Source organism: Prunus avium, chromosome 2, assembly GCF_965620075.1.
Source record: "Prunus avium chromosome 2, drPruAviu1.hap1.1, whole genome shotgun sequence".
Lineage (NCBI taxonomy): Eukaryota > Viridiplantae > Streptophyta > Magnoliopsida > Rosales > Rosaceae > Prunus > Prunus avium.
Genome location: NC_142285.1, coordinates 11,508,008 through 11,528,131, shown reverse-complemented (window position 1 = coordinate 11,528,131; position 20,124 = coordinate 11,508,008). Strand labels below are relative to the sequence as shown.

The following is a 20,124-nucleotide window of genomic DNA, read 5'->3' as shown; positions in this document are numbered from 1 at the left end:
TATGTGCTCAAACAAGGAGTGGTTTGACACATATGAAAAAGAAGAAGGTGGTGAAGTTATGATGGGGGATGGCTCAATTTGTAAAGTCAAAGGCACCGGTACAATCAAGGTGAAGATGCATGATGGGGCTGTTAGGACGCTTGGAATGGTAAGACACATTCCAAAGTTGCGTAAGAATCTCATTTCCCTTGGAACTCTTGATAAGAATGGTTATTCAATTAAAGCTAATGGAGGGAAACTCATAATCTCAAAAGGTTCACTTGTGGTTATGAAGGGAGAAGTTCAACCTAATTGTCTATATAGATTGTGTGGTACAACAATTACAGGTGGAGCAGCTGTATCCACAAGCAAGGACTCGGAGGATGAAACTCAGCTTTGGCATTTGAGGCTAGGGCACATGAGTGAGAGGGGCATGCAGGAACTACACAACAGAAAGTTGTTAAAAGGTGTTCAAAGCTGCAAGCTGGAGTTCTACAAATTCTGTACCATGGGAAAACAATCAAAAGTAGTTTTCAAGCAGCGAGATAAAGAGGAAGAAAGCACAGGTGTTCTAGATTATATTCACACGGATGTATGGGGGCCATCACCGGTTAAATCAATGGGTGGAGCTCGCTATTTCGTGACTTTCTTGGATGATTTTTCCAGGAAGGTTTGGGTCTACTTCATGAAGGAGAAATCTGAGGTCTTCACCAAATTCAAAGAGTGAAAGGCAGAAGTTGAGAACCTAACCGGAAGAAAGATCAAGATCCTAAGGAGTGACAATGGTGGTGAATATAAAGACAACAAGTTCCTTGAGTTTTGTATACACGAAGGCATTAAGAGGCACTTTACCGTGAAGAAGACGCCCCAACAAAATGGAGCTGCAGAGAGGATGAATAGAACTCTCATGGAGCGTGAGAGATGTATGAGGATTCATGCAGGATTGCCCGAATCATTTTGGGCGGAGTCAGTTAACCACGCTACCTATTTGGTTAACCGATCGCCGTCAAGAAATCTTGAGTTCAAATGTGCAGAGGAGGTATGGTCTAATAAGTCAATTGATTATACTAATCTTAAGGTATTTGGATGCAGTGCATATGCACTTATTCCTAGTGATGAAAGATCCAAGTTGAAGCCAAAGTCTCTTGAATGCATTTTCATCGGCTTTCAAAGTGGTGTGAAGGGCTACAAGCTATGGGATCCAGTGAACCAAAAGAAGATACTCAGCAGAGATGTTGTGTTTTATGAGAAGACCATGCCTATGAACAAAGTCAAGAATTCATATGCAAAGGAGGATGTTGTTGAGAAAGAAACAACCATTAAAGTTCCGCTCAAGAAGGTGTCCAGGAAAACTTCACAAGAACAGCCAACTGAAGACGTTCAGGAGGAGGTGGAGTCTGACATTGAGGAGGAAGATGCTGGGCAACAACAACAACAAACTCAAGAAGAAGAGGCTCAAGAACTGGTGGAGCCATCATCTATAGCTCGGTCCAGGCCCAGGAGAACCATCAAACCACCTCAAAGGTTTGGATGGGACAATGACGCAGTTCACTATGCCTTAAATGCTAGTGAAGAAGAACCAACCACGTTCCAAGAGGCTGTTGAGAGCAAGGAACGAGAAAGTTGGATGGAAGCTATGATGCAAGAGATGGAATCTCTACACCAAAACTCAGTTTGGGAGTTAGTTCCTAAACCCGAAGGTCGCAAGGTTATTGGCTGCAAATGGGTGTTTAGGAAGAAAGAAGAAATGCATGAGAAGGGAGCCACCATATTCAAAGCTCGGTTGGTGGCCAAAGGATACTTGCAAAAGGAGGGAGTTGATTATGATGAAATCTTCTCTCCGGTGGTGAAACATACTTCTATAAGGCTACTACTCTCCATAGTAGCTCAAAAGGACATGGAGGTGGAACAAATGGATGTGAAGACTGCTTTCCTCCATGGGGACTTGGAGGAAGACATCTACATGAGCCAACCTCAAGGGTTCATTGAAGCAAGCAAGGAAAATATGGTTTGCAGGTTGAAAAAGTCTTTATATGGGCTGAAGCAATCTCCAAGACAGTGGAACAAGTGCTTCGATTCTTTCATGATGAAGATTGGGTATAGAAGATGTGAATCAGATTGCTGTGTATACACTCATGCATTCAAGGATGGTAATATCATTTTTTTGCTTCTTTATGTTGATGACATGCTAATTGCATGTAAAGATATGTCAAAAATCCAGGAATTGAAGACATTGCTTGGAAGGGAGTTTGACATGAAGGATCTTGGCCCTGCACAAAAGATCCTAGGAATGGAGATAAGGAGAAACAGAAATTCAGGCAAGCTATGGTTGTCACAAAGTAAGTACATTTCCAAAGTACTTGAAAAATTCAATATGATGGATTGCAAGCCTGTGTCTACTCCTTTGGCGGAGCATTTTAAGTTAAGTGCGCAGGAATGTCCTTCTACGGATGAAGAGAAGGAAGAAATGAGCAAAGTTCCATATGCAAGCTTGATAGGGTGTCTCATGTATGCAATGGTGTGCACACGCCCCGACTTAGCCCAAGCCGTAAGTGTAGTGTCAAGATACATGGCGAATCCAGGGAAACAACATTGGACAGCAGCAAAGTGGATTCTAAGGTATTTGAAGGGCACCAAGAGGATTGGTATATTGTTTGAAAGACAACAAGGAAAGGCATGTGTGTCGGGGTATGTGGACTCTGATTATGTAGGAGATCTAGACAAGAGGAGATCCACCACAGGATATGTCTTCATTTGTGGTGGAGGACCAATTAGTTGGAGAGCGGTGCTACAATCGGTTAGTGCTTTGTCTACTACAGTGGCGGAGTATATGGCGCTCACGGAAGCTTCTAAAGAAGCAGTATGGCTGAAGAGATTGGCAAAGGAATTCGGGATAGCTCAAGACTTGGTGGTGATACAAAGTGACAGTCAAAGTGCTATATACTTAGTGAAGAATCAAGCGTTCCATGGGAGGTCCAAACACATTGATGTACGATACCACCGGATAAGAGATTGGGTGAACGATGGAGACGTCATGATAAAGAAGGTTCATATAACTGAAAATGCTTCAGATTGTCTAACAAAGCCAGTCACAGCAGCAAAGTTCAAACATTGTTTGAGCTTGCTCAATCTTGTTCCATGCTAAAGATTGAGGTGGAGTTCTTGGGAGTTATCAGGACGATTCTCAAGACATAACAGATGTCCTGAAAGGCAATGATTTCCACATGGAGTTTTAGGTTCGCCAAGGTGGAGATTGTTGGAAAAATTGGCTCACCTAAAGGATACAAAGTCCTCTTTTGTGTGCTATGGATTTCTACCTAAATTCCATGACATGGTTGACTCATTTCTAGAAGAATTTTGGAGTTGCCCATGTGAGTAAATATTGGCTTGCCATCTTTGTCAAAAATAGGTGACTTGTTTGGTGGCACAAAATGGTGGAATGTTTGGTAGCCATCCATGGTTAAGTTTGGTAGCCAACATTTGAATAGTGTGAGGTTGCATTCACACTCTTGCATATTTGGCTATATAAAGGGGTTTAGCATGCAAGAAGCAAATCATGGCTTAAGAGTTCTCTAGTGTATCAAAGTGTAGAGCAAGGGGTGAGAGAGAAAAGAGAGCTTGGGGAGAGAATAAAGTTCTAAGGGGGTTTCTTTGTAAACCAAAGTTGTAACTTATTCTTTCATTAGTGAATTTCTCAAGGGGATCACCAAAAGGATGTAGGCAATTGCTGAACCTCTATAAATTCTTGTGTCATTTTGTGCTCGGTTGGTTTCTCAAGTGTAGTGTGTGTGATTCATCCATAATTGTGTTTGTCACAAAGTCCATCAACAACAAGATCATTAGGGGAGGGTGAGTTGAGTTTGTTCTCAATTCACAACAGTTAGTATAACAAGTAGATATCAGTCAAACCCAGGATTAGATCATTGGGGAGCCGTTAAGTGTATCCTTAAATACTTACGAAGAACTAAGGATATGTTCCTTATTTATGGAGGAACATCAGAGTTACAAGTGGAAGCGTTTACCGATTCTGATTTCGCATATGATGTTGATGATCGTAAATCCACATCTGGGTATGTCTTCATTCTGAATGGAGGCGCTGTTAGTTGGAGAAGCTGTAAACAAAGTGTTACGGCTGACTCCACCACTGAAGCTGAGTACATTGCTGCCTCAGAAGCGGCAAAGGAAGCTGTTTGGATGAAGAAGTTCATTACCGAACTAAATGTGGTTCCAACCATAATGTCACCAGTGCCTTTGTACTGTGACAATAATGGGGCGATAGCTCAAGCCAAGGAACCAAGGTCTCATCAGAGATCCAAACACATTGAAAGAAAATTCCACAAGATTCGAGAACTCATTTCGAATGGTGATGTGTGCATCCTAAAGGTTGCATCAGCAGACAACGTAGCATATCCACTCACTAAGCCTATGTCACAGTCACAACTGGATAGACATACAGAGAAAATGGGTATTAGATACATGGCTAAATGGCTCTAGTGCAAGTGGGAGATTGTTAGAAATGTGCCCTAAGAGCCAATACATTTGATGTAATCTCCTTAGAATACATTTCGTATATGATAAATAAAGGGCAATATTATTTTGTTATCTTTTATGTCGTGTAAAGAAACAAAAGTCCAGGGTGTACTAAATAAGAGATAAAGTAATCTAAAGAAGTTTAGATTCGGGAGACCTTTAATCTCTAACTGTAGTATCCCAAAATGTTCCTAATCATAAGGTTATCAAATGGGCATTGATAAACCGTCAAGATTGGCACATACTATGTATGCTCAATGATGAGGATGGTTGGTCTCAAACCATTTGTGTAGTTGACACTAATACAAGTATGTGGGTGCTCATTAGTGAATGAGTACACTGAACGCGATCAACCGCAGTTCTCGTATGGAGTATTTATCTATATGTCAAACGAGAACTTATAGTTGCAATAATGCAAATTAGTCCTTAGACCTGAGGCATCATGGTTGTCTTGTGATGCGTTATTGATCTTTGATAACTCACAAAGGCAAGTCGTAAAAGATTTTCCTTATGTGTTATTGGGATCTCTTAATTCATCATGGAGATATGTGAATGTACAATAAGGAATCTCTACCTTTGATGAGAAAAGGAGAATGTTTCAAGATATGATTCAGTGAATCTTCGGCCGAAGTACTTGAACATGATTTAGAAAGTGTTTTAATTATGTTCTATTGAATCATATGAGGTTAATCATATTAGGGGTTTGACATTATCAATCCGTACCCTAATAATATGATTGGAAACATTGTATAAGAGAAGGATCGTATTGCATTGCAATTCCAACTGAATAGGTTCTTCATCTATTCTAATTAGCTTGGGTAGTCATGATATATTGCTAGATGTCACTCTTGGCTTGTGGAAGTCCTAGGATTGATTGTGATCGATCCAAATAAAGGAAGAATTAAAAGGGGGTTTTAATTCCAGTTGGTTAGAAAGAGTTCTAATGTTTTCCCACTGCCTTGCTAAATTAGAACCTAATGGATCACACACCTTAAATGGTTAACTTTGAGTAATACAAATGAGAATGAGGAAATCAATTTGATTGATTTGATGTGGATGATTTACTACGTGTAAAAATGTATTTGGGCCTCGGTAATAGTTAATGAGAAGCCCAAATGATTGGGTATCAAGCCCATGGACTTAAGACACCTAAATTATGGCTTAAGTATCATAAGGCCCAATTTTGGAAGCCCAATGGGGTTTGGCCGAAAATGCTTAAGTAAAGGTATATGGGAATTGTTTCCATAAGCTCATTTACACACAAACACAATCCAACATCAACCAAATAGGTTTGGGAGATCAAAGAGAGATAGTTGTGAGTTTTCAAGAGTGAAACACAATCATCTTTCAAAGGGGTTTAGATTGAAACCAATCTTGAGGATCTTGCACTAGCATCCTTGTATTCTCAAGATACTTCTTCTCATCTCAAGGTTTCATTGGTGTGGAGACTTAGAGGCCATATACTTTTGTGGCTCACAAGGAGGAGAAAGATCAAGAGGAGATCAACAAAGGGAAATCATCAAGAGAAGACCAAAGCACAACTTGGTTCATATTATAGCTTCAAGGGTAATTAGAACTTATCCTTTCTCTTGAATTTTCATTTATGAAAAACATATCAATATTCATGGCTTAAGATACTTGGAAGAAGTTTTGTTTTGAATTTAAACAACCACCATATTCTTCCGCTGCAATTAATTTGATTAATTTGTATGTTTAATGTTCAAATCAACTTCTTAAAAATGTTTTAAAACCAACAGCTGTATCTACGCAACATTAGTCGCTTGGCTAGTCTATTCCATGCGGAGCTTTTGTTTGTGTATGACTGCTTTTGTAACATCCCGTCCTGCTTTTAATTTTAATTTTCGGAATTTTAAAGTGAAAGGACGGTTTTGCCCTTAGGATTTTTAAAGTGATTTGGGGTTCAATTTTTGTTCAGGATTAGTTTTGGAAATTTTCTTGGTTCCAATGCGTAAAGCTCGAGTTCACGAGTCTGTAGCCACGTGGCGAGCTCAAATCGGAGTTAAAACGACAAAGTTTTGGTCAACAGAAGTTAGGGGCAATTTTGTAAATTTAGAAAAGCCAAATTTTAAATCCCTTGCCAGCTGGTCCAGTAAGGTGGAGACTTCTCTCTCTCTCTCTCTCTCTCTCTCTCTCTCTCTCTCTCTCTCTCTCTCTCTGCCGTCTAATCGCCTTTGGTGACGGCACCGATGGGAAAAGAAACATCACCAACCAGTGAACCCATCTAGCACCATAACCAGGCCCATCTGCCACTTATGGTGATGCTGTGAGCTTCAAAAAGGCTGAACCCATCGAACATCGGAACGAAGACCTCACTTGTTCAAGGAATGGTCTTTTAGACATAAACTACCTGAAACAGATAATTGAATTAATTAGACAATACTAAAAGAATAGGGTAACCTTGGGCACATAACCAGGGAAGAACTGTTGTTCAGTCCTCAGCAACAACGCCAAAATTTATTGTGTTACTTTAACTCGCAATTGTATAAGCCAATTAGTAGTATAGCAAGACAAGTACAAGGTCGTACCCATGAGGACTGAGAAGTTCATATTAATTATGTACTTAGATTACCCAATTCTAGAAACAAGGTTTGAGGTACCTCTAAAACTTTGTAGAAATCCCCTCTCACAAACCCTAACCGCCACTCTCTCTCGCTCTCTCTCTCTCTCTCACACACACACACAAGGCTCTGGCCACCACACACGGCTTCGACTACCCGGTTCTCCCCAAGTGAAATCTTCGTACAATTTGTTAGCTACTGTTTCTCCTATATACAGTCGACCTAACTTAGGTATCGGAGGGCCTTTGGCCAACAACCCCCGGTGTGGTCTTTTCACTCCGTGTTGTTTTGCAAGGAGAAAGAAAAGTGAAGAGGAAGAAGGGATCTTGAGACGAATGTTCTCTAGGGACGAAAATCACTCCCATAGTACCTTAACTGATGGTGAACAGAACAATGTGATCGAATCTGCAGCGGAGATGCTCTTTGGTTTAATTCATGCTAGATACATAGCTACTCACAAAGGATTGTCTGCAATGGTAAGGTGTTTAACAATGCAACTTTATATGTGGTTTTTTCATCATGCTGGATTTCAGGCTTCCTAATTCAACAGTGTGCAATTCAGTTGGAGAAGTACAGGAACTATGACTTTGGCAGATGTCCAAGAGTTCACTGCAATAAACAACGATGTCTGCCTGTTGGGCGGTCAGACATCCCAAGGTTAAGTACTGTCAAAATCTTCTGTCCCAAGTGTGAAGAAATTTATGCCCCACAATCCAGACACCAAGATCGTATCCTTGTAATAAAATATGTATGACTTTTGCAAATGACTTCAGTTATGTTTTGTTGAACATCAGTTTTTCAATGTTTCCTTGACAAACACTCTACGAAATTGATGGAGCATATTTTGGAACCACATTTCCTCACCTTTTTTTCTTGACCTACGGCCATCTTAAACCGTAGAAGGCGAGTCAGAATTATTTTCCGAGAGTATATGGCTTCAAAGTCCACAAGGAGGAATGATAAATCTTTTACCTGCAAAGTTGCTCCTCTTGATGAAGAAAGGTAAAGGGGTCCAAGCAGTGTTGTTTCCCCTTGTAAGGAAAAAAAAAACAGATGGTTGTTGCCAAAAGCCCTGTTGTCAATGTACGTTCTGAGTTGTTCATAATGGCTATTGTAACTTGTTTAAGTGGAAAAGTTCATATTGTTTCGCGTCATGGTTGATATGTGGATGGTGGCCATTTACTTTATGAAGTAATTAGAGATTTTGAAGTGCATCATGGGCCTTTCCATTTCCAAATACGCGTACCTTCTTTCAAATTTCATGCTTATAAAAGCTGAAGAGCAACCTCAGCCCTACTTACAGAGTTAGTTTTGTTTTCTTTTTAACTTTTCTAGTTTTACCACCGCTGCTATTTATCCGCCTTTCTAACAGACAAAAAGCTCATAACTTGCTGAAAGGGACCAGAAGCTTTTCTACCAGGAAAAAAGTGTGGACAAGACATCTTATAGGAAACCAATAGATAGTGATATAGGCAGTAAACCGGTCTATAAATATATTTTGAGCAGCATTAGGTCTAATACTGGTTGAGGATATGGTAGTACAGAAAACTGTTACCAGCATTCTAGGGCTAATAGCTGTTATAAAAAACTACAGAACAGTTTGGTATCACTTCCATCATTATATTACATTCAAAAGAGTATAAATATTATATATCAGTTTCCATGGACAAACCTAGCTCCAAACTATTCAAGGGTCAGCTAAAAGAGTGGTAATCTCAAGGGACATCCATCAGAATCACAACAATCACCATGCTGCAGCAGTGAATTTCTCAAAATCACGATGGATATTCTGAATGCCTTCAGTGATAGCATTTGCTTCAGATTGCAGCTTGCTAATTTCAGAACCTTTGGCCACATCGATTGACATCAGCATCGCCCGTTTTTCCTGCAAGTGCTTCATCATCGTATCAATCTGACTGATTGTTTCATTATTTCTGGTTCTGTCAAGAGTACACTCCGTTATCTGAATTTCAACTTCTTTTGATTGGTTCTGACGCTGCCCCAACTTAACTTTCATTTCTAGCAATTCCTTCAGACGATGTCGTACTGCTTTGACATCAAATCCCAACATTTCCAAGTCAACCAGTGCTTCCAAATTGCTATCAAATAAGTCTCTAGGATCGCCAACTTGCAACTTGGAAGTCTTCTCTACCAAAGAGGCAAAGGTTATCATATTTCCAAGTGCAGATCCTTCACGACAAACTGCTTTACACTTCACCAGAGGATGAAAATGTGGCTTTTGCGGAAATCTTTTGAATATTTCCATGGATTCAATACTTTCCCAAAATGGAGAACTTCTCACAAAAGGCGAATGTGGACTGTCTTGTTGCTCAACTTGTGTTCCTCTAACCTCATTTTGTTGGTTGGTGATCCTAGCAGGATTACCTGGAGAACACAATCTTGATATTAGTCAAACTAATGACACCCAAAGGAATCTATTGAAAATTTTCACAATAGCTTACTTGAGCACTCTATGGCTTTTACAGAATGCATTTCATCTATGCACAGTGATAAAGGTTGATCATGGGCACATGCCGTTGCAGATATTCCGGTCACAGTCACCTGAACATCTTTTGTTGAGTAATCCATTGCAGTATCCACAGTTTTTGACTCTTTCATCCCTTCTTCAGAATCTACAAATTTAATAAAGACATGAAATTTTAGACAACACAAGATAAAAAAAGAATAGGATTAGCAAGTACCTCCAAAGGGGAAAAAACAATAAAGGAAAAGCATATCCCTATTATGTTAAGGTAACAATTTTTTTTGGTCTAGCAACACTATGAATACATCCATGGTTTCAATTTTTTTCCCAACTGGAAAACTTATTCAGGAAAGGCAAAGTGGACTGTCTTGTTGATCAGTGTCACCTGTTACACCAGTTTCAACCTGTCTTCCTCTGACCTCATTTTGTTTGCTGGAAAACCCTGCAGGGTTATCTACAACACAACCTTGATGTTAATCAAAGAAACCAAAGCCAAAGAAATACTTTTGACAACTTTCTCAATTGCTTACTTAAGCCCTCTATTATTTTCTCAATATCAATTGCAGTAGCTTCAGTTTCTGCTTCGACCATTGCATCTTCAGAACCTGAGATTTTAAGAAAGCTATGAATTTTATACTATGCGGGATAACAATAAATAGGATTAAACAATTACTACCAACATTTTATAAAGTGAGAAAAGGATAAGGAAACCCCAATTATTTTCCTCTTTTCGTTCGTCTACCAATATGTGGTACTTTTCCTTATTGACTCGTTTTGACAAAAGAAAAATCTTAAGGGACTTAAGTAGCTCCCTCACACATGATTCAGTTGCAGAATCTACACTCAGTATTACCAAAATCAGTGTATTTTTTGAATTCCAAAATCATTGTTTCTTAATTATGTTTAACTACCTCTATTCTTGAATCTTCCAATTTCATTCTCCTAATCACTCATCCAAATGTGGAAATTGACTCGTATCTTTTTCACAACAAAAAATTATAGAATACAAAAGCAAAAACATACCAGTCATGGGGAGCATTCAAATTAAATTGCACACGAGTTCCTGTAATTCTTTTTACATAAACTAAAGGTTTTTCCAGGTTCTGATGTACCATACCATTATCATTGACAGCTTGAGTCTTAGTCAATTCAACTTTAGCAACAACTCCAGTTCCATTGTGCTTCTCACCTGCCAAAAATAGAATTTATTCAGGCGACAAGTCTTATACTCCATTGTGCTTAATTCAGGTTGTTAGCTACTCATTCCTGTCAAATCCCACATTGTTATTACAGGCAATTCAAATATATCATTCGTATCATCTGCAGCAAAAGATCCAACGCCATTATGTTCCTCAACCTCAACCACTCATGCTGGTACACATTTGATTTTGTAAATATACACATCTATCAAGAATTGTGTAGCTCTGACACATTTTGCACACCTTTTGCTGGATCTTTTGAGTGTTCAACAAGATATTCAGGCAGTTTTCCATTCCCTTTTATTTTACTGCTCACCCCATCTTCATTCCATTCAACCTCCTGAATGAATCAATAAGAAATATGATGATCAACAAACTTGGGTTAAGAGGGAAATAAATCTCAATAGGATGCCTCATAGTTTTTTGAATTAATTATAGATAAAATTAAAATAAAATATCATAGTTTTTTCTATTAACAATTGTCTTAAAAAAACAAAAACAAAGATTTCTAGAATTATGGGCATGAGCCATCTTAGTCCTTCCTTTCACTTTTACAGCACCCTCTGAGGTATAATTAAGCTCTCTTGTGTTATGTAACACTCCTATATCAATATATATATATATATATATAATTAGAAAGAAAATGAAAAAAGAGGCCACTCTGTATCTCAACCATGACTACTTTAATCACCAAATTAGCATGTATCCAGTTAGCTAACACGAGAATCATTCCTTTCTCTTGAACATAAATGTTTTAATCCTTGTCATCATATTGGTCTTCCATTTATTTGATAGGAAGCACACTGGTCTTGCCTTTCTACTCCAAAGCTTAATGCAGACTGTTTTGATACGTAGAGAGATATAGAAGGAAGCGTAGCATACAGGCTTCAGATATACCTCTATGGGGAGCAGACACAATGTTCCAGCATGAGATCCCCCTGTTAGTTCAGAATCTGACCTTATACCGGAAGATTCAATGTTGTCTAGTCCATACTCATCTTCAACATTTTCTTCATCAGCATTTTTGATTTCACTGCCCTTCTTGACTGCAACAATTTATACACATTTGGTTTAGTGGATTACATTACCCAATGAATATGTTAATACAGAAATAATATCATGTAATGTTAATCAGTGTGGATATATGCCTATGGCTATTGATATTTTCACCAGGCAATTTCAGTGGCCTGCTCCTCCCCTCATGTCTCACTCTTGGCCAAAGGATATCAACTTCAGAATTTTGTGGTTTACCTTTTCGTTTATCAGAAACTATTGTTCGATTGTCCAGTCCTCCAACCTGCTGTTGCTTAGTCTTCTGCAATGGGAATAAAATGCATTCTGATCAGGACCATCAGGTGTCAGAAAAAACAAAACCAGAGGAAAAAATAATGCATCTCTTTTTCCTTTTTTTTTTTTTTTTTTGTTGGTATATATCACTTCTTACATTCAAATGTATGCTTCTCAGCATAGAAACTCAAACTTACCTAAGGTCCAAACATGTTTACTATCATACCCATAATTAACAAGCCATGACAACCCCCGCCCTTTTCCCATCATAAAACAAGAGAAAAATACACATACCTTAAAGTAAGGAACCCAGTTTCCATTGATCATAGTAACCCGTTTTCCATTGATCATAGTAACCCATCTTCCATCCGTCCAGTACATGTGAGGCCTCAATTCTGACTGACTGTATTGCTTCACCTCCTCTGTGAATTTAAAACCGACCATATACTTTTTTCCTGTAATCACTTTTTTAATCACTCCGACACACCAACCCATATCACAGAATGCATCCACCTTTTCCAGCAACCTAAAATCTCTTTCCGCCAACTTTGGAGGCTGAGGCCGAATCTGTTTGCTACCTATGACCACTTTAACATCATAGTTGTTTGAGCTCTTATATTGAAGCAAGAAAGAGTTGACCCCTAGTTCACCAAGATAAATTGCTGGGAACCAAGCACAGAATAGATGTTCTTCGTTGAGATTCACTTCCACCGCTGTCCCAGGGCTGAAAATTGATCCCACCATCCTCTTTGAACAATTAATGAAAAATATCAGTTTTCTTTCTATTAGAAACACAGCATAAAGAAATTTCTATCATCCCTCAAAAATAGGAATCCAGATATATTGCAAATGAGATAAAGGAATGAGCTGAAAAGGCATGAACTTGCAAACATATAAGTAAAGACCTCAATAAATCCAAACTTAAAACTCCATAAAATCACAAGTTCCTAACAAACACCACAATATCAGAGAAGTCCCAGAAAAAATTTAGAAAGTACAAACAAACCTGATATCAAGTACTGGTTCGGACCAAGGACAACAAGCAATAAAAATAACAACTTTGGTTGATAATTCAGGAAAATCAATAGAATAGTCAAGAGAACCAATGATACTCATGACAACCGGTATTAAAGAAAACATGAACAAAGATAAACTGCTCTTAAAAAGTGCAACAACATAAAAAGATTATCTTTTTAGGAAAAAAAAAAAGAATCTAAAAGCAGAACAACGAAGGCAAGGCCAATATACAAAAAACAACCTGCATGTTCTTAAATCAAGAAAATCCATGGTTAGAAAGCTCCAAAAACAATTCATTGATAAACAAAATAAAGCTCATGCAAGCATAAACCAAGTGCAAATCCTATAATAAAAAGACAAACCCACATGCATTATTAAAATGTAGAACTAGTACCTCCTTCTGGGCACCAACCCATATGCCGTCCTGCAAATCCCAATGAGGCCGCAGCTCAGAGCGCCTTAACTCAAGCAGATCAGGTGGGTTTTTGAAACCCACGGTATACTTGTCATCCTCAAACCTCATCACAACCCCCACCCACCAAGCATCACGGTAATAGGCGTCTACGACGTCGGCTGGCTCCAAGGGCTGGTCAGGATTGTCAGGAGGCGGCACTGGCCGGATGGAGCTCACGTCAACGAGCTCAGTGAGTGGCTTGTTTGGGTCATCTTCAGAGACCAGACTCTCATACTGAACCAGAGCCTTGCTTGAGTTGCCAATGCTCTTCCTTTTCTTCTTTGGTGAGCGATCTGAGGGGTGTGGGTCAAGGATTATGGCTGGGAACCATGCACCTCTGTACCCGTCTTCGTTGCTGCAAACTTCTACCTTTGAATCCTTGCTCAAATGCGCTTGGCTCCGCTTCATAACCATTTTCCTACTTGTTTTCTCTCACTTTTTGGTTCTCCAGAGAAAAACAGATTATATAAAAACCTTTTAAGTACCAAATTGATGTATAAGCCCAAGTACATTTGCTGACCATTAATATCCCAAAAACGCTTAAGTAGGAATAGTGTAGTCAAGGTCAAGTTTTTGGAGAAAAGTTGGAATCTTTTGGTCCGTTGCTCTCCAAGTGGGCACGGTCGATTTGGACCGGTTTTCTCAACAAAAAACAAAACACAAAAAAAAAATCTGAAACGAAAATGAAGATCGGTTTGGTTTGAACCGATTTTGCTAAAAAATCATAGATAAATTCAAATCAACACGGACCAATCCGATTCCAGTTCGATTCTTGCAATTTCAGTTTGGGCCTTAGCCCAAAATTTTATTATATAATTTTTTTACAGACCTGCCCAAAATGTTATTATATTACTGACATACCCCAAATTTGAACTTCCAACAAGCTTTTAACACATCAAAATGAATCCAACTTCAACAAAATATAAATTACAATCCAAATTCAATCCAACTTCAGCAACATATAAATTACAACCCAAATTCAATCCAACTTCAGCAAAATAAGTTCCAAAATAAATTACAACCCAAATTCAATCCAACTTCATTAAATTCCTCCTAATATTGAAAAGTAGCTAGAGCAGACTTAGTAGGTGTGGATGAACTCATAGTATCTACATTAAAAAAAAAACATAAACTCATTAGAACATTAGTCAAACATACAAATTATATAATACATTAATAAAGCACATAAAATTACAAAAAAATACATAATTCAATCGATTCATAGAACTCCATCTCTTGAATTGTTTGCTCATATTGTAAAGAGGATATGTCATCTGACCTTAACCAATTTTGAGAGCAAATTAAGGTCTCCACAATTTAGGAGTCAAAAAAGTATGAAATGAATTAACTACCCGACCACCCGTGCTAAAGCATGATTCCGAAGCCACCTTTAATATTAGGATGGCAAGCACATCTTTTGCAATAAATGCCAAACCCGGATACTTAATCCCATTCAATTTCTACCACTTCAGAACATCGAAATTCATCAACCACATCTTCAATAGGGTCGGTGATGTACCTATCACTCTTATGCTCCAATATCACAACATCATTTGCTCGAGTCTCTTTTCTCCAATTTTCAGTCATTTGCCTTTGTTTCTTTCCCCCTCGGCTTAGGCTACTACTTGTATTCATGGTAGTAGTATCACTAGAATAATAACTACTACTTTGAGTGGATGGTGGTGGTGGCGGCATTAAGCTTCTTTAAAATCTCTTTGATCTCATTCTTCTCCTTAATCGCATCTTCCAGATTTTCAAACAATCAAGCAAACATGACTCGAGGAGTTTACCAATTGAGTTCCCCTTATAATTGAAAATGACACAAAAGTTCAAGACTCTTTTGTGCAAGTTCCAATCACCATCTATGAAGTGTGCCGTAATAATCATGTAATTTATGTTTTCAACACTTGTCCAAGTGTCCGTTGTGAGGCACACTTTATGTGGTGCTAATTCTTCTTTCAATTTTTATTTCATAGCATCATACATTACCATGAAATGCCTCACAAGTGTCCTACAAGATTGCACTTGGAAATGGGGGTTCAAAGAATTACAAAACCGTCTAAACCCTTTTCCTTCAACCACACTAAACGGCATTACTACCATCTCTACACATGCCTTTAACCACTCTTCTTTACTATGCACTGTTAATGTAAGAACCTCATGTTCTTGGTCAAAAGACAAGAGTTTTTGCCGTATATCTTTAGAAACCCTCCCCGGATATTTCTTACATAGGTTTTCAATATGCTTCCTCAAATTTGAGGTCCCATTTCTAGTGGAGTCTGCCACATAGCTCATAGAGCAATGCTTGCACCTAGCTCTCTTCTGAGTGGTTGCATATTTGCTCCCATCCTCCTTCACACTCTCAACCACATCTTCATATCTCTCAAAGTGATCCCATACTTCCGATTTTTCTTTTCTTGGACTGAAATGAGGTAATGGTGGAAGACCACTCAGTTGAGGTGGTGTTTGGGCATGAGGTGCACTTTGAGTTGGTGTTTGAGGGATGGGAAAAGTGGGTAAAGGTGTTGATGCAGATGTGGATACGAATGGGATGACGAACCAACTTCTCTATTAGTAGTGGCATGCACCTCTCCAAATGGGTTCGACTCATTCATGATTTTTTTAAGAAACAAAAAACAGCAACTTAAAGTTTAAACATGAAAATAAACAAACCACTTTCACAGCAAGCAAATAGGAACATTCACTAGTTCGTAACATTAAAGACATTGATATAAGAAATTAAGCAAAACCCTATTAAAACCTGCAAAAGAAAATTCACTGTATAATTTAATTAAGCAAAACTCTATTAACATGATTATCAACTAGTTTATTCACCATCAATAAAAAACGGTTCAATTTACAGATTATCGACAAATAAACACAGCAAAACACAGATTATCAACAATTTACATATTACAGACCTGCCCAATATATTTTGTCATCAATAATATATGCAAATTTTGATAATTTTCAACAAATAAACACAAAAAATATGATACAAATCAACAAAATAGACCTGCCCAATATAGAGTTTATGTCAACATAATTAGATAATAAGCGGAGTTTATGTCAACACAAACAATCGGTATATCAATAAGCAGATTTTGATACTATTCAATGAATAGAAAATCAACATAAACAACAGAGTAAAAGTAACACATCACATCCTTGAAAGTTCCAACCCATTCAATGTCAAAAAGATCAAATAAATATTCAATGAACAGAAAATCTACATATTCAATGTCAAGAAGTTCAAATAATTATGCTATATATTGAACTTCACACACCACACCCTTGAAAGTTCCAACCCATAATCAAGATTACAAGATTTAATTATAAAAACACAGGGATTAATGTTCAGCACATTACAACTATACTTGTGAAGAGAAGGGTCACAAAATAACAAAAGTTTCTAAAATGTCAGGATATTCCTCTCTTTAAAACATATTATAGTTCAACAAAGTAAAAGTAACACATAAGGCCATCTCCAACCATGTTGGGGCTAAACTCAAATTTTCACCCTCCAAAATACAACTATTCATGTATTTTTAAGACTCAAAATTTTTTTTCCTCCAACCTTGCAAACTCATGAGTCCGCAACTTTTTAAAATTGTTTAAGAATGATTAACCCTTAAATTTTTTTTCTCGACATTATTTTTGTTTCAACATTCGTGATTTAATTTTCTAAACATTTTAACCTAAAAAAAATTAAAATTCCAAAACATAATAGAATTTAACTTTAAAAAAAAAACAAGTACAACACCATAAATAAAGATAAACAAAAATTACAAAGAAACATAAATTAATAATCACTATGTGGAGGGCTTGGATAATAGTCTTCTGGATTGTAGGAGGAACTTGTATTCATCTGGGCTTCAATAATTTTGTCTTGCTTATCCCCCAATACTTTTTCTTTCTTGGAGTAAATTTGGATAGGTCCATGGACATTATCCTCTGTTCATTATCCTGTTGGATTTGATAGGCATGTTGCTCTTATAGGAGCTCTAACTTTCGCCTCCTATCCTCCTTTGCCTCATTTCCTTGTTGAACCAATTCAGACAAGAACTTTCCACTTTGGTTGAGATAACCTTCAACACCTTTTCCTTTCTTTTTTCATCCTTCTGCTTATCTCTTCCCAACGGCCTTGGAGTGGGCATGACCACATCATCTTCATCTTCCTCCAAATTGACTATATTGCCACTATGAGAAGAATCTTTGAATGTTTGTGTGAGAGATTCACATAGGTCGTTCCATTTTGGGCAATCTTTTAAGATTTTCCAAGCATAATACAACTTGAAAGTCCTATTCGGAGGTTTATTATCAGTCAAGAAAATTATTTTTGCATTCATATCCTACTCATGAAATAAAATAAAAATCAAGTTAATAATTGAAAAGAATTAGAATTATAAATTTAAGCATTGAAAAAAATGAGTACTCACCACATCTTCAAGATTTGAGCCATGCCTTGCATTGGCCTTTGTCATATATGTCTTCCATAGAGAACATTGTTGGTTGATGATTTTGAACCGAGAAGGAATAACTTGCAATGATCGTACCCCGGCTCCACTCATGCCCAGATCATTTTCCAAAAACTTTTGGTACACACACAACCAAAATGAATCATTTGATTGATTCGTGCCCATAGCCCCATCTTCAGAGATAGAAACCCACCCTTTGCACAATGCCTCATCTTCTTGTGGTTTCAAATTCACACCTCTTTGGGGTTTTGGGGCCATTTTCAACAAAAATGAAAGTAGAATGAAAAAAATATAACAAATGGAGAAAGAAAAACAAAGGGAGAAAGGAAAAATAATAATTTTTGGTGTATTATTTACCAAATGAATGGCTATTTATAGAGTTTGGAATAAGTTTTGGGGTTGGATATGATTTAAATTAATTATAAATATTATTTTGACCTTTGGATTTAAATTTGAGCCGTTTGATGTGAAATTTTACCGTTCAAATTGCCTAAAGTTAATCATGATTGTTGATTACAAATATAGTTGTTGGAATATATAATTTTTTTAAAATAAAAAAAACAGCACAACATGTATTTGAAAATATGACCGTTGGTCGGCTTCAAAATGTCACGCGGGCCAGCTTGTTACGCAAGTTGCTGGCAGACAGCAAAAGTCATGTGGGGCCCATCAATTTTTGGTGTTTACGTGGTCTTCCAGCCATAAAAAAAAATAGAAAAAGCAAATTTTGGGCCCACTAAAAATATCAGTCCAGGCAATACTTGGGGTGGAATTCCACCCAAAATTTGAGATTTCTCAAATTTCCACCTCCCAAAATACACGGATTGAAGAAGTTTTTTGGACTCAAAACTCATAATTTGGGTTTCCACCCCTTTGGTTGGAGATGGCCTAATAACAAGACTTGAATATCTTTTTTATGTGTAGAAGGCATATTGATGTTACACTGACCTTATCAATGAAGAGGGTGATCTATTCTTTCTTCTTATACAATGAATTTAATTTCCTTGCCAAGGGTGCTAGAGGAAGAAGTTGATAAGGTTCACAGCCTGAAACACAGGGGAATTACCCTAGACGACGATACCAACCCCATACTAAGTAAGAGACACTTCTAGGTTCCTTGTAGAAGAGTGATAGCAACGCAACATTTTTTTTTCTGGCTTATTTATTAGGGGTGGGCACAGACAACACAAACAACTTTATATTATTCATCACTTGCCATTTGACTCCACCAACATAAACAGAAAATCAAAAATAAATTTGCAAAGGAGAAGACATAAATCTGCAAACAATAATCGGTAGCTCCTCCAGCATTGATTTTTCGCATGGAATGAGCGGGTAAACAGATGCACACACAATCAAAACCTAAATACCCAAACAGATGCAAAACCCTAGTCATAGAATCGAAGAGGAGCTGAGAGAGAGAGAGAGAGAGAGAGCTATACGAGATGAAGACGTGGAAGCTGCGAGTGAATGGGATCTCCGATTTGCTGGAGGACAGAGAGGGTAGTTAGAAAATCGAATGAGGGGAAAGAGAGAGAGAGAGAGAGAGAGAGAGAGAGAGAATCTGACCTGCGTGACGACAGCGACTGAGAGAGGCTGAGAGAAAGCGGCGGCAGAGAGAGGCGTAACATGACGGCTGAGAGAGAGGTTTGGAAGGGTTTCGGGGGCGGCTAAGTATGAAGGAGAGAGGAAGAATAAATGGGAGGAGAGGAAAACGAAGAACGAAAAAAACCTAAGGGGTCGTTTGGTATCCTATTCAAATAGGGAACTCAAAAACTTTGATTTTTCTTAAAAACAAGGAGTTTTTAAATCTATTTTTAAGATTCAAAAACTTGTTTGGTATCCAACTTGAAAATTGTTTTCAAATTTTAAAATTGTGAGAACTTGTGGGTTGTTAGAAAAAAACTGAAAAAACAAATATTTTTTGTTTTTAATAATTAGAGTGTTTTTTAGTTGTTCTTGAGTTTGAGTTTTTAAAAATAGGGCTACCAAATGGGTTTTCTTTGTTTTGGACTCAAATTCTATTTTTAAGTTTAAAAAGTTGGATTCAAGTTGAATACCAAATAGACCCTTAGTCACTCAGCGCGTTTTTTTTTTGTCTGATCATATGTGTGCG

General features: G+C 37.7%; 2 protein-coding genes across 2 annotated transcripts; both read right to left on the bottom strand.

Annotated features, from left to right (window-relative positions):
• Positions 1-8,549: 8,549 nt before the first annotated feature.
• On the bottom strand, positions 8,550-14,045 carry LOC110749909 (DUF724 domain-containing protein 7-like). Its single transcript, XM_021950113.2, has 10 exons — positions 13,471-14,045; positions 12,354-12,806; positions 12,024-12,087; positions 11,670-11,818; positions 11,016-11,112; positions 10,691-10,762; positions 10,104-10,178; positions 9,959-10,027; positions 9,551-9,721; positions 8,550-9,473 (listed from the first exon to the last, which is right to left on the bottom strand). Exons 1-10 carry the CDS (start codon positions 13,942-13,944, stop codon positions 8,833-8,835), a joined length of 2,265 nt encoding a protein of 754 aa, XP_021805805.2. The 5' UTR covers positions 13,945-14,045; the 3' UTR covers positions 8,550-8,832.
• A 3,489-nt stretch (positions 14,046-17,534) lies between these two features.
• LOC110749889 (uncharacterized) lies at positions 17,535-18,266 on the bottom strand. The gene is made up of 2 exons (XM_021950091.1): positions 17,970-18,266; positions 17,535-17,882 (listed from the first exon to the last, which is right to left on the bottom strand). The coding sequence occupies exons 1-2, from the start codon at positions 18,264-18,266 to the stop codon at positions 17,535-17,537; spliced, it is 645 nt and encodes a 214-aa protein (XP_021805783.1).
• Positions 18,267-20,124: the final 1,858 nt, after the last annotated feature.

Excerpts from the sequence above, each read along its gene's own strand:
- LOC110749909 (XM_021950113.2), bottom strand. The coding sequence starts at position 13,944 with ATGGTTATGAAGCGGAGCCAAGCGCATTTGAGCAAGGATTCAAAGGTA. Across the intron at positions 11,113-11,669 it reads TGTGTCTGCTCCCCATAGAG|GAGGTTGAATGGAATGAAGA; the intron begins GTATATCTGAAG and ends TGATTCATTCAG. Across the intron at positions 9,474-9,550 it reads AAAAGCCATAGAGTGCTCAA|GTAATCCTGCTAGGATCACC; the intron begins GTAAGCTATTGT and ends TGTGTTCTCCAG.
- LOC110749889 (XM_021950091.1), bottom strand. The coding sequence starts at position 18,266 with ATGGCCCCAAAACCCCAAAGAGGTGTGAATTTGAAACCACAAGAAGAT. Across the intron at positions 17,883-17,969 it reads GCTCAAATCTTGAAGATGTG|GATATGAATGCAAAAATAAT; the intron begins GTGAGTACTCAT and ends TTTCATGAGTAG.